The following is a 14,511-nucleotide window of genomic DNA, read 5'->3' as shown; positions in this document are numbered from 1 at the left end:
GGCATTGGGAGATATTCGTGTCGTTGAGCAATATAGATGGTGTTGTAATTAGTTTACGGAGAATTCTGAGTTCGAGGCTCTACAGCAGACGGGAAAAAATAATCTGACCTCCTTGACCGACATGGGAAGCTTCATGGATACAAACTGATGCGGTTACCCAGACTGCAGTCTGGTGTTTACGTCATATTCTAGACCCCCATGGAGTGCGCATTTGGGCGGAAGTCTTACTTTCACAATCATGATGACATAGAGGAACATCTAAGGTAGGTGTCATTTTTGTCTTTTAATTTCACATTTGGAAGGAGCATTGAAATAATTAGCTAGCATGATATAATTTCTAGAACAGACATATTTAGCTAGCAAGCTATATGAATGATGCACTGAAATGAACTACTCGAGGGGGATCAATATGATAGCTATTCTCAAGAACAAGCTACCTGAGAAGCATGTCCTCAATGCATTGAGTAGAATATCAAAAAGTGAATTATAGTGGCTTGGAAATAAAATTACATTGCAAAAGGAGGCATAAAATGAGTAAGAAAACCTTTTGACATTGTCAGATTGACAGTATAACTAACCCAAGATTAGACCACAGCCTGTAATTTCCAATGTGAACAAATGGGTCATAGTAGACAGAACAAGCAAGGAGGGGTGCAGAGACGTGCACAAGCTAGCGAGAGCCTATTGATGCATCCGTTAGGTAACGCCTACTCTGAAGTGAGTGTGTGCATTAAATCAATTAACCCTTGCACTCCTAAACAACTTATTTTATTTTGGCAAAGGGTCAAATATGGTCCACTCTGTAACAGATTATTGTGTTGGGAAAGGAAAACGGTATTAAGATCAAATGTTTCATCAATGAGAAAATTAGCATAATGCCAGCCAAAATCCATCATGCTCCATCTTCTCCCACTGCCGCCCACTGGGCTTCCTCTCACCACCATATACAGTGGGGCAAAAAAGTATTTAGTCAGCCACCAATTGTGACAGTTCTCCCACTTAGATGAGAGGCCTGTAATTTTAATCATAGGTACACTTCAACTATGACAGACAAAATGAGAGAAAAAAAATCCAGAAAAGAGTTAATTTGCAAATTATGCTGGAAAATAAGTATTTGGTCAATAACAAAAGTTTCTCAATACTTTGTTATATACCCTTTGTTAGCAATGACAGAGGTCAAACGTTTTCTGTAAGTCTTCACAAGGTTTTCACACACTGTTGCTGGTATTTTGGGCCTATTCCTCCATGCAGAGCTCCTCTAAAGCAGTGATGTTTTGGGGCTGTTGCTGGGCAACACAGACTTTCAACTCCCTCCAAAGATTTTCCATGGGATTGAGATCTGGAGACTGGCTAGGCCACTACAGGACCTTGAAATGCTTCTTATGAAGCCACTCCTTCATTGCCCGGGCGGTGTGTTTGGGATCATTGTCATGCTGAACGACCCAGCCACTTTTCATCTTCAATGCCCTTGCTGATGGGAGGTTTTCACTCAAAATTTCACGATACACGGCCCCATTCATCCTTTCTTTTACACGGATCAGTCGTCCTGGTCTCTTTGCAGAAAAACAGCCCCAAAGCATGATGTTTCCACCCCCATGATTCACAGTAGGTATGGTGTTCTTTGGATGCAACTCAGCATTCTTTGTCCTCCAAACACGACGAGTTGAGTTTTTACCAAAAAGTTATATTTTGGTTTCATCTGACCACATGACATTCTCCCAATCTTCTTCTGGATCATCCAAATGCTCTCTAGCAAACTTCAGACGGGCCTGGACATGTACTGGCTTAAGCAGGGGGACATGTCTGGCAGGATTTGAGTCCCTGGCGGCGTAGTGTGTTACTGATGGTAGGCTTTGTTTTGCTCACCGTTCTTGTGATCATTTTGACCCCACGGGGTGAGATCTTGCGTGGAGCCCCAGATCGAGGGAGATTATCAGTGGTCTTGTATGTCTTCCATTTCCTAATAATTGCTCCCACAGTTGATTTCTTCAAACCAAGCTGCTTACCTATTGCAGATTCAGTCTTCCCAGCCTGGTGCAGATCTACAATGTTGTTTCTGGTGTCCTTTGACAGCTCTTTGGTCTTTGAGTTTGGAGTTTGGAGTGTGACTGTTTGAGGTTGTGGACAGGTGTCTTTTATACTGATAACAAGTTCAAACAGGTGCCATTAATACAGGTAACGAGTAGAGGACAGAGGAGCCTCTTAAAGAAGAAGTTACAGGTCTGTGAGAGCCAGAAATCTTGCTTGTTTGTAGGTGACCAAATACCTATTTTCCACCATAATTTGCAAATAAATTCATAAAAAAATCCTACAATGTGATTTTCTGGATTTTTTTCCCCCTCATTTTGTCTGTCATAGTTGAAGTGTACCTATGATGAAAATTACAGGCCTCTCTCATCTTTTTAAGTGGGAGAACTTGCACAATTGGTGGCTGAGTAAATACTTTTTTGCCCCACTGCCCCACTGTAGTTGCTTCAGAGTTTGTTTCGATATTTCAACATGCGTCCTGATGTGTCCTGATCGCGTCTGGTGTGAATGGACAAAATCAACATACGGACGCGGACGCTCGCCCAGTCTAGTCTAGTCTCATGTAATGAAGCCTGTTCCTTTGATGTTTTTTGTCCTCAGATATGGAAAGCTGTGAGACTGTTTGCAGTTCAAGAGTTAAGAAAATATTTACCAAATAGAAATGATTTCACTTTTGCTTAAGTAACACAATAACACAACAATAATGAGGCTATATACAGGGGGTACCAGTACAGAGTCAGTGTGCGGGGGTACAGGTTAGTTGAAGTAATTTGTATATGTAGGTAGGGGGGAAGTGACTGCATAGATAATAAACAGCGAGTAGCAGCAGTGTACAAAACAAATTGGGGGGGGGGGGGGGGGGTCCTATGGTCCTGTGGCCAGTTGATTAATTTTTCAGCAGTCAAATGGCTTGGGGGTAGAAGCTGTTAAGGAGCCTTTTGGTCCTAGACCTGCCGTTTTGGTACCGCTTGCGCTGCGGTAGCAGAGAAAACATTCTACGACTTGGGTGACGGGAGTCTCTGACGATTTTATGTGCTGTCTTCTGACACCGCCTATTAAATAAATCCTGGATGGCAGGAAGCTTGGCCCCACTGATATACTGGGCCGTACGCACTACCCTCTGTAGCACGTTATGGTCAGATGCCGAGCAGTTGCCATACCAGGCGGTGATGCAACTGATCAGGATGCTCTCGATGGTGCAGCTGTATAACTTTTTGAGGATCTGGGGACCCATGCCAAATCTTTTCTGTCTCCCGAGGGGTAAAAGGTTTTGTCGTGCCGTCTTCACAACTGTCTTGGTGTGTTTGGATCATGATAGTTTGTTGGTGATGTGGACACCAAGGAACTTAAAACTCTCGACCCGCTCCACTACAGCCCCATCGATGAGAATGTGGGCGTGCCCGGTCCTCCTTTTCCTGTAGCCCACAATCATCTCCTTTGTCTTAATCGCGATGAGGGAGAGGTTGTTGTCCTTGCACCAAACGGTCAGGTCTCTGATCTCCTCCCTATAGGCTGTCTCATCGTTGACGGTGATCAGGCCTTCCACTGTTGTGTCATCAGCAAACTTAATGATGATGTTGGAGTTGTGCCTGGCCGTGCAGTCATGAGTGAACAGGGAGTACAGGAGGGGACTGAGCACGCATCCCTGAGGGGCCCCTGTGTTGAGAATCAGCTTGGCGGATGTGTTGTTACTTACCCTTACCACCTGGGGGCATCCCGTCAGGAAGTCCAGGATCCAGTTGCAGAGGGAGGTGTTTAGTCCCAGGGTCTTTAGCTTAGTGATGAGACTTGAGGGCACTATGGTGTTGAACTCTGAGCTGTAGTCAATGAATAGCATTCTCACATAGGTGTTCCTTTTGTCCAGATGGGAAAGGGCAGTGTGGAGTGCAATAGAGATTTTATCATCTGTGGATCTGTTGGTGCTGTATGCACATTGGAGTGGGTCTAGGGTTTCTGGAATAATGGTGTTGATGTGGGCCATGACCAGACTTTCAAAGCATTTCATGGCTACCGATGTAGCCATGTGCTACGGGTCGGTAGTCATTTAGGCAGGTTACCTTTATGTTCATGGGCACAGGGACTATGGTGGTCTGCTTAAAACAAGATGGTATTACAGACTCAGACAAGGAGAGGTTGAAAATGTCAGTGAAAACACTTTCCAGTTGGTCAGCGCATGCTCGGAGTACACGACCTGGTAATCTGTCTGGTTCAGCTGGTTTGTGAATGTTGACCTGTTTAAAGGTCTTACATCGGCTGCGGAGAGCGTGATCAGTTGTCCGGAACAGCTGATGCTCTCATGCATGTTTCAGTGTTACTTGCCTCGAAGCGAGCATATAAGTTATTTAGCTTGTCTGGTGGGCTTGTGTCACTGGGCAGCTCTCAGCTGTGCTTCCCTTTGAAGTCTGTAATAGTTTGCAAGCCCTGCCACATCCAATGAGCGTCGGGGCCGGTGTAGTACGATTCGATCTTAGTCCTGTATTGATGCTTTGCCTGTTTGATGGTTTGACCAACTGCCAAGTGTCTTCTTATATATAAGCTTCCGGTTTAGAGTCCCGCTCCTTGAAAGCGGCAGCTCTACCCTTTAGCTCAGTGAGAATGTTGTCTGTAATCCATGGATTCTGGTTGGGGCATGTGCGTACTATTTCTTATTGTTGTTGCCTTGTCAAGAAGGAACCTGCAAGTAAGCATTTCGTTGGATGATGTATCCCATACATACTAGTAAAATAACTTGCGCAATTTAGGTCATCGTTTCTCGGTCATCATGCAAACGGCCACCTTTGTGACGCTAACCACAATAAATATAAATCACAATAATGGAATTTGCAGTTCGCCTTCTAAATAAAAGTCCCCATTGAAACGAATCCAAATAGTGGAATAATGCTAAACAAGGTTGGAATGTTATATAACTTAAATTAATACAATAATTAATTAATGTCACAAGAAACTGTAAACAACGTTCAAATCCCACCGTGACTGCATAATTGCATTGGGGGCATACATATAGTTATTCAATATACAGCCTAACCCTCAAACTCAAGGTGGCATTCTGCCTTACCCCTACAGTTTTCATCCATTAGCTTTTCCCACGACTACAATCCCAACACTGTATTTTAACGTTTAGAAATACCAATAATCGTTGCTTGCGATACGGCTTTAGAAACATATGGGCCTCATCTTTCATCAGAAAGAATCCTTTAAATAAAAATGATTAACTTACTGCAGTAGTTTTGCACATATACATAAAGCTATGGGTACCTCCATCCGACGAAACCACGCTTCTACTACACTTCCCGAGTTATGTTTACACACGGGTGTTCGGAGCATGCTAGATATGTAATTAGCGCAGGTGGTCGTTCGCCTCATGTCTTCCGTAAACAAGCATTGTAAACATGAAAATATGCCCGTGTGGGAACACTAACCCTATCAAGGTGTGTATCAATTTAACTTTTTTTAAAATATAATTTCTCGCTGATATGGAATATAAAGTCCTTATGCTTCCAAAACCGTACCGCAAGCGACAGTTGTTAATGTTCAGATTGAGTGTTGGGGCTCTTAACAAAACTCCCCGTACAAAAGACGCCTTTGTCCAATGACTCTTATGTGTAACGTAATGGAACTGAGAGTCATATCAAGGGCTATGTGCAGCCTTAACTATGGAAATTAGGTATCAGCCTTGTCAGTGACACACACAGATTACAATCCCAAAGAGTTTACACAAATATTAGCGTCATAGTTTATTGCATGATTTTGACCCTGGGAAATCACCTCCCCAGTTAGTCTATTGCGTTGTTGAACATTAATATTGGACAGTACTATAGAGTGCACACCAATGAAATGGGGTTATCAGCCTACTCAGTGACACCCACAAAACACAACACAATTATGCAGTCTAATACACTTTGAAGGCAAATTCCTCTTTTGTGGCTAATCCTTATTGTCGCTAGCTTCACAGGCCACACAAGACACATCCACAGCTGTGCGGAAATGACACTGCAGGCGCGCGCCCCGACACGTCACGCGAGACGACACAGACCCCCCTTCCAAAAAAGGAGAAACACGAACAGTGTGAAATTCCCACGGCAGAGATGTTGACCACGTCTTCCATTACTGCAAAGGACTACATTAAACCGTAAAGGTGAGTTCGAGCTAAAGCATCTGTGTTTTCATTTGGACAATTCCACGAAGAGTGGGGAAAACTCGTACAAGGATATACACTGACGCGTCACGAAATGATAAGCTAGCTGTAATGCAAAGTAGAAATATGTATTTTCTGTGTATTCAAATACATGTCATAGCGTTTTTTAATTGCCACGAAAGGCTGAAGTTTTTATTTTCAGTGGGAAAAGTTAAACAGTTGTGTGTGTGTTTGTGTGTGTGTTTATGTTTTGGTTCATGGGCTTCTAGTGTAGAAGAATGAGGAAGTGGATGGGACAGAAACCGAAGGGGGCGAGTGAAGCAAATCATATAAAGCCTCCACAGACTGAGTCCTCTTGCATCAGAGAACACAAAACTCACACACTGTTAGAAGTTAAACAATAGAGCACAAGTTAGTGTCTTATATTTAATTGCAAAATGAACGTAGCTTACTGCGAATTTTCGTTAAGTAAACATGCGCCCAAACAGCTGATCAAATGGCACGGGTTCAGAATATCATCCATGTATGCCTATGAACATATAAAGCGGTGCAGTAGACAAGGGCCTGATTTGATTATAACACTATTGCATCAAATGCTTTACTTTTTCTATGGAACAACAATCACAATTGTTGTTGAAGCATATAATGTGACTTTTAATTTGAAAGATAAAGTCTCCAACAATATAACAACATTAGGACAATGCAATCAAAGTAATGCTTCTATTTAGAAAAATTACAACAGTCAAGGTTACTTACCAGTGCAGTGAGAGTGGAATTCTGAAAATGGCATAAACAGTGATGTTACAGGTTTTATTTATTTTGATTCTATTGTTTTACTATAGGATATGAATTCCTCTGACCATAGGGAAAACACAGATGGCGAAATGCTGGAGATAGGTAATTATAAACCATTTAATATTATACTGTTATTGCAACTATTCACTTCCAAACTGTTTGGATTTAGCAACAGCTAAAGTGGGGAAATCTAATCAAGCTGTATATTGGAAATAACATAACAATGATTTGAAATGTTTATTTTCTGCAGAGCGAGAACCCATTCAAGACATCAAGACGGAGACAGATGAATGTTCTATTAGTGAGACAACTGAAGGACCCCGAAGATGGTACCTTGGAACTAGTGAGGCCACCAGGAAACGTACTGCCAAGGACATGGGCTGTGACTCACACAATTCTAAACTGCTCCAGTCTACCAGCAGCAAAAGAGTCAGGGTCTCTAGTGAGGTAAATTAGTGAAATGGCATAATCTAACTTCATTTGGTAAATAGACAAATGTCATCAAATAGACACAGACTTGCTTATTCCTGTTTTTATTTACAGGACATTAAAAATACATTGTTTATTTTATTTGAGATAAGAAATGCATAATGTTGTTGTTGTCTCTGTGTAGGCAGGGCGGCGCTTGCTGAGGAGATTGTCTGAAGAGTCCACAAGGCCACAATCTCTCTGCCTGACATCTGCAGAGAAGGACCCTGCCCAGGAGAAGACTATAGCCTCTTACAGAAAGCCTCTCTACAGCATCTCTCACAGAATCACAGAGAAGAAGCACATATCAAGCCTGGACCAGCAGGCTCAGCATGAGGGAGGAGTGCAGCTAAGCTACAGCAATATCTTATCCCCTCAACTGGTCAATACAGGGGAGCACAGCCGAAGTGAACCCCTCTCTGCCCTGGGGGCAGCAGGGTCCATGTCTTCAACAGACTCTAATCTATACTCCCTCATTGAGAAGATGTTTTTCATCCTCAATACGCTTAACTCAAGCATGACCCAACTGCACAGCAAGGTGGATCTACTTTCCCTGGAGGTCACTCGCATCAAAAAACAGGTCAAACCCTCAGAGATGGCAACTGAGTTCCAGCCTCCTCCAGAATACCTGTTAACAAGTGAGGAGCTGAGTCAACTGATGGAGCAGACATCAAATGCTGGCGAGTTGGGTTGTCGACTGCTAGTACATCTCTTCCCAGAACTTTTTAAAGCCAAGGAGTGCACTCCTGGTTGTATTGCCAACAAGAGAACGTTGGATTCCCTACAGCTGCAGCTAATACGCAACTATGTGAAGGTGTGTTTTCCTCTGGTAAAGAATAACAACATTTGGCAGGATGAATGCCTATTACAGATTAATAACTTCTTTAACCGCTTCTGGGCTCAGAAGGATATGGAGAGCGGGCCACAGTCATGTGGGAGACAGACTATTACAGACTTTGGTTTAAAAGCTGAACGGAACCAGCCCTGCCATTTTATAAATGAGGAGGGGCAAGAAGTGCACCTCGACTTAGACTCCAATAGTGACCACACCAACAATAAAGTAGTAGTGCCAGACCTTGTGTTTGACACTCAGGAGGTTGGAGAGGATCTTGATAAGCTCTCCTCCCCTGAAGACTTTATGTTTCTTGTAAACAGAGTTTTCCCAGAGGTTTTTGAGGAGGGGAAATTACTAGAGGGTAGTGTGGGAAAGATGATCCTGGACTCGGACAGGATAGAGATTATCCGTAAGTACATGGAAGCTAATTTTCCTGACGTCCCAGAGGATAGTTGGCTGCATGTGTGTGTGCAGCGCATAGAAGATGCAATAGAGGGTTATCACAGTAACAGTAATGGCAGTGAGCCTGAGAACATGAACGATGAGAGCTATGGCTCCACAAGCCTCCCTGATGATGTCTCTATCATCAAGATCAGTGACATGTGTGACTACGAGAGACCAGGTCATAGGTCAAAAAAGTCGTTGCTTGTGCCAGTCGATTTTGAACAACTTGAGATCCCCCTACCAGATTTCAGTGTGCCTCAAGAGTATCTGCTCTCTAGGGAGCAACTGAGGAACAACTATGACTGTAGCTTGTCAATTGGGAACTTTGCCTCTCGCCTCTTGGTACTTACATTCCCTGAGCTCTTCACCTACGAGAACACACGGAAGCATTACAACTGTAGTGGCTCTCTCGGGAAGAAACAGCTTGATCCTGTGCGGGTCAACCTTATTCGCCACTATGTAGAGCTACTATATCCACAGGCCAAGAATGACAGAGTGTGGACCCTGGAATTTGTGGGTAAACTGGACGAGCGGTGCAGGCGACGAGACACGGAACAACGGAGGTCGTACCAGCAGCAACCCAAAGTCTATGCTCCTGAGTTGGAGCAAGGGCCTGTGGACTTTGTGGCTGCTTGCCAAGTGAACCAGCTCAACACAGAGCACTTGAAGGAGGACTTTGAGATCCCTCCACTACCCCCTGAAAAAAGTAGCAAAGACTTCTGCATGATCCCCCTGGAGGAATTGAAGGTGTCGATTCCAGACTTCCCAGTGCCTTTGGTCTACTTGCTCTCAGACACTGAGGTGCGAGAGATTGTCCAGCAGAGCCTTTCAGTGGGAAACTTTGCCGCCCGCCTACTGGTGCGCCTCTTCCCTGAGCTCTTCACTCAGGAGAACCTGCGGCTTCAGTATAACCATTCAGGCGCCTGCAACAAGAAACAGCTGGATCCAGTGCGTCTCAGGCTCATCCGCCACTATGTAGAAGCCGTGTACCCAGTTGAGAAGATGGAGGAGGTCTGGCATTATGAATGTGTGCCAAGCATAGATGAGCGATGCCGGCGGCCCAACCGCAAGAAGTGTGACATATTGAAGAAGGCCAAGAGATCAAATACTGTGTCCTAGTAGCAAAGCTAAAGGCAATTTATTTTTTATTCTAAATATTTGCACAAGTACAGAAGCTGAATAGCATAGTGGAGCCTTTGCACACTGTCCTGTGTAGGATAAGGCCAACTTGTAAAGGCATTTCATTAGTACTCAATGTATTTGTAATATTGAACTACAGTATTAGTTTAGTTTTTCATCGTCTGCTTGTTTGAGATTATAGACTGTATGTATACACCAAAACAAGTGTCATAGCTCATCTAATTTACCCTGTATATAAGATGTGTAGCCTTAACAATAACCATGTAAATAGTACAAAGACGTCACAGGCAAAGATGGATAAAAATTGTGATTGTTTTTTTTTTTCCATTGGTTGTGGCACTACTGGTCTTTTATAACAATGTTCTACCTTCTTATAGAATTTTGTATTATAAATATGTATTAAACCATGGCAACAGATCCCGTTAAGCCATTTGTAATCAAGTCAGTCAAATTCAGCATTTCACTTTATTAGCACTCCATAACTTATCCCACACATATCCCCTTGCATCTGATTCAAACCATGACCATCCATTTCATAATTACATAGTAATATTGAGAAGTCGTCTTACTAATATTTGCTAATAGAAAATTGTGTCAAGGCCCAAAGCCATTTGAAAACAGATAAGCCAATGATGACACATACCAAGAAGACTATGTAAAAAATGCACCATTCACTTTGATGTAGTAACATGCATAGACAGGTATTCCAAATCCCTTGTCAATGGGGAGTGGTGTATTCAGTATTGTGCACAAACTCGTTGTTTAAAGGCATTCTGCTTGGGAAGTTCTAAGTTTTTCCAGCGCCTCAGAACAACTTTGTACCGGTCTCCATCCTTGGATTCACCCAATTCCTTCTTAAAGATGACTCTCAAAAGCGTGACAGTGTCTGTTTCTTTGTTCTCTAACAATACCAGGTCCAAGGTGTCCCCAACTTTAACCTGAAGAGAGAACCAAAGATGGGTACAATTAAGAAACTTAGGGTTTGATTTAATCCATATTGCTGAAGATCTGCATTATCTACTGAACAAAAATATTAAACATGTAAAATGTTGATCCCATGTTTCATGAGCTGATAAAAGACCCCAGAAATGTTTCATACGCACAAAACGCATATCTCAAATTTGGACCACAAATGTTTACATCCCTGTTAGTGAGCATTTCTCCTTTACAAAGATAATCCTGCCACCTGACAGGTGTGGCATATCAAGAAGCTGATTAAACACCACAATCATTACACAAGTGCACTTTGTGCTGTGGACAGAAGGCCACTAAAATGTGCAGTTGTCAACACAATACCACACAGATGTCTAAAGTTGAGGGAGCGTGCAATTGGCATGCTGACTGCAGAAATGTCCAATGGTGTTGCCAGAGAAGTGAAAGTTAATTTCTTTACCATAAGCTGCCTCGAAATGTAATTATAGAGAATTTGGTAGTACGTTCAACTAGCCTCACAACCATGTGTAACCATGCCAGCCCAGGACCTCCACTTCCGGCTATTTCACCTGCGGGATCGTCTGAGCGGGTGCCGAGGAGTATTTCTGTCTGTAATAAAGCCCTGTTATGGGGAAAACTAACGTCTGATTGGCCGGGCCTGACTCCCAAGTGGGTGGGCCTATGCCCACCCATGGCTGCACTCTTGCCCAGTCATGTGAAATAAATGTATTGGGCCCAAATATATTCAAATTGCTCGATTTCCTTATATGAATTGTAACAGGTAAAATCTTTGAAATTGGTGCATGTTGTTTTTATTTTTGTTCAGTATAGATTTTGTTTATATAGCGCTTATCATACAGAATCTCAGTCGATTTAAAAAATAAACTTCAGGGAGCTGGCAGTTTATGGGAGATGGTCTTCTACAGCTGGATGATGATGCAGTTCAGTAAAGGAGTAGCTTGAGTGGAGGTGGTGTCGATGGTCAGGGAGGGAGAAACATTAGACAGGTAGGCCCGGAGCTGTTCATTGGGCACCTCTGTTTCTGAAGTTCACAGTTAATCCTTCTCTGTAGGTAGGCTTTAACAGATGCACCATGAAAAGTGTAGCACCCATATGGGTGATGCTTCGGCTGCTATTACAAGCACAATTTAAATATTAAGGTTATTTACCGTAAACGCAGTCTCCGAACGAGGAAACATTGCCTTTAAATTTCAGTGCGCATATTCAGTGCTACGGATTTAATCGAGCCCTTAGACTTGTCCCTGACAATCCAGTTGGTTAGACTGCTCTACCACTTCAGTTCATGGGGAGTGGGTTTGGATCCTAACAGTCCTGTAAGATGTTGAAGGTTGACAGAAATATTGTTTATTTTATACATCATTACTAGGCACAAAAGTAACTCACCAATTTACTTTTCTTGACAAGTTTCTGTCCATTTAGCCAAAGCTTGTTGCCATAGAATGCATCCTCCACTTTGCTGAAATAAAGACAATAACAACAAATCAGTTGGCCACTGAGGATAGGCCTAGATTAGAGCCTTTTAAGTAATTCCATATCAATCAAATAATTTGACCTCATCTCTCTTCATTGAAGCTTTCAGGAGAGAGGTGCTCAAAGTCGACCCATTTGGATTCCCTCAAATTGTTGTCAATATTAATGTCAAATATTAATGATACCATAACCCAACCCTCTTTATCTCCTTGACTGCATCCATTTGAAAACAAAAAACAAAGGCAACAACTCACTTGCGTGCTATGTCAAGGCCAGCTTTCATGATAACATCATATCGAAAGGACTGCACATATTTCTCTATGTCTTTGTAGTCTTTTGGCACACTGGAGTCATCCTCAGGTTCATCGTCATAGTCACTGTCCTCCAGGTCCTTTTCATCATCTTCTTCCTCTTCCTGTACGACCTTTGCGCCTCCTTTCTTCTTGCTGCTTTTGAACCTCATGTGATGAAGAACCAACCTGCTCTTAGCTGAAGTCCAGCGTTTAGGAAGCTTGTGTCCCCCAAGGGTCAGGAAAGAGGTGGAACCACACAGCTGGCGGGTGTGTAGTGTCCTTGGGCACCATTCTGTCCAGTAAGGTCCCGGTCCAGGGTTCAGCAGCTTTCGGGTACTCAGCCTTCCCAACTGTCTCAGTGCCAGTGCCTGTATCAACAATCCCTGCATGCTGTAGCTCCTCCTTGTGACTTGAAAAAAGTAGACAGTCGTTTACAACTAGAGTTATAAAAAGCAGTTGAATGTGGATTTTTGGTACAACAAGCCTTTAGGAAATCAATAACTATATATGTAATATAGATAGGATACATTGTCAAGTTATGTTGGTGGCCCACTATGGTAATGGTATGCCTCCAGAGTCATGTAGCGGTCTAAGGCACTGCATCTCAGTGATAGAGGCGTCACGACAGACCCTGATAAGTTCCAGTCTGTATCACAACTGGCCGTGATTGGGAGTCGCATAATTGGCTCAGAGTTGTCCGGGTTAGGCCGTAATTGTAAATAATAATTTGTTCTTAACTGACATGTCCTAGTTTAATAAAGGTTATATTAAAACGTTAAAGAAAATGTATGTGGGGGTGTGGCCATAAGAGTAGCATTCATTAGGGTTGAATAGCTTTAACTAACTAGTGCACAAGCTACCGTTAACCTTAGTTAAAAACAAACGAGGTACCTAATTGACATGCAGTAGCTAGCTACATTATCACATTGTTTATATTATGCAGTGTACTAAACCTCTTCTCGTCCACAGCTAGGGTACATGATATGTGGCTAGCTAACTTAAGTCTAGGTCAAAAAATAAATAAAAAAAATACTACAAATAATTGTTTTCGTCAACCTAGGCTAAAGTGAGTTTACGTTGTAATGTGTCACATTAGTTTAGCTAACAAATAAATACCTTGCTACAGAGATAAGCAATACAGCTAGTAGCTAACAAACGTTGTTTTCCCTCATGATTGGTGGTTGTAGCTAAACCCATTCATGTCGTAGTTACCTTTATTTTGAGACGAGTCTTCTTCATTCAGTTAGCTTGATAGCTAGCTAGGTACTTATAACATGACCCGTGTGAAGGTCAGCAACAGTAATATCACTTCCGCGTCAAATTAGACAATCCTTCAAATTAAAAGTCCGATGTATTTTTTTATTTAACCTTTATTTAACTAGGCAAATCGGTTAGGAACAAATTCTTATTTACAATGACGGTCTACCAAAAGGCAAAAGGCCTCCTGTGGGGACGGGGGCTGGGATTAAACATGAATAAATACAAATAAAGGACAAAACACACATCTCGACAAGAGAGACAACACACGACTCCATGAAGAGAGACCTAAGACAAGAGACGTAAACATAGAAAATTAATTGTGAAGGCAAAAAAGATGGACCATTGGCACCATAATCATCATATCTGACTAGTAATCCAACACATACATTTCTACGAGACATAATAGAGGAATATACCATCTGCATAAAAGCAAGAGCCGTGGGGGGAGTAGGAGTTTGTTGCTTTTTATTGAAAAGAAGGTGTACAGGTGGATTTACACCTCACGAAAACCATTATTGTTTGCGCCAACTTTTAAATTAATAATTTCCAGCATTTCAATGAAAAAACCTTCATCAGTGTTTGTTAATTACGTTTTTTTAATAATTGCAAGTACATGAGGTTCCTCAAAAACGGGTGACAATGTAGCCTATTTATGCCTCCTGTACCACCTGTTGTTTTTGTAATCTCTT

The 14,511-nt window shown here is 42.4% G+C and overlaps 2 protein-coding genes across 2 annotated transcripts; one reads left to right on the top strand and one right to left on the bottom strand.

Moving 5' to 3' along the window:
* Positions 1-5,320: 5,320 nt before the first annotated feature.
* Positions 5,321-10,722, top strand: LOC110497773 (BEN domain-containing protein 3). The gene is made up of 5 exons (XM_021574125.3): positions 5,321-5,456; positions 5,973-6,163; positions 7,006-7,060; positions 7,209-7,405; positions 7,572-10,722. Exons 3-5 carry the CDS (start codon positions 7,009-7,011, stop codon positions 9,822-9,824), a joined length of 2,502 nt encoding a protein of 833 aa, XP_021429800.1. The 5' UTR covers positions 5,321-5,456; positions 5,973-6,163; positions 7,006-7,008; the 3' UTR covers positions 9,825-10,722.
* Positions 9,814-13,857, bottom strand: mtres1 (mitochondrial transcription rescue factor 1). Its single transcript, NM_001165124.1, is given in 4 exon segments — positions 9,814-10,783; positions 12,183-12,255; positions 12,524-12,971; positions 13,775-13,857. Coding segments are annotated over 3 exon segments (702 nt in total). The 5' UTR covers positions 12,952-12,971; positions 13,775-13,857; the 3' UTR covers positions 9,814-10,582.
* Between the last annotated feature and the right edge of the window lie 654 nt (positions 13,858-14,511).

Source organism: Oncorhynchus mykiss, chromosome 19 (genome assembly GCF_057628025.1).
Source record: "Oncorhynchus mykiss isolate SJ-2025 chromosome 19, ASM5762802v1, whole genome shotgun sequence".
NCBI classification, from domain to species: Eukaryota; Metazoa; Chordata; class Actinopteri; order Salmoniformes; family Salmonidae; genus Oncorhynchus; species Oncorhynchus mykiss.
Note: the sequence above shows the minus strand (reverse complement) of the source record. Positions and strands in the feature narration are given on the sequence as shown.

What these genes read in the sequence shown, in the direction of transcription:
- LOC110497773 (XM_021574125.3), top strand. Translation starts at nt 7,009, where the DNA reads ATGAATTCCTCTGACCATAGGGAAAACACAGATGGCGAAATGCTGGAG. An exon ending in TGGCGAAATGCTGGAGATAG is followed by an intron (nt 7,061 to 7,208) that starts GTAATTATAAAC and finishes TATTTTCTGCAG; the next exon opens with AGCGAGAACCCATTCAAGAC. An exon ending in GAGTCAGGGTCTCTAGTGAG is followed by an intron (nt 7,406 to 7,571) that starts GTAAATTAGTGA and finishes GTCTCTGTGTAG; the next exon opens with GCAGGGCGGCGCTTGCTGAG.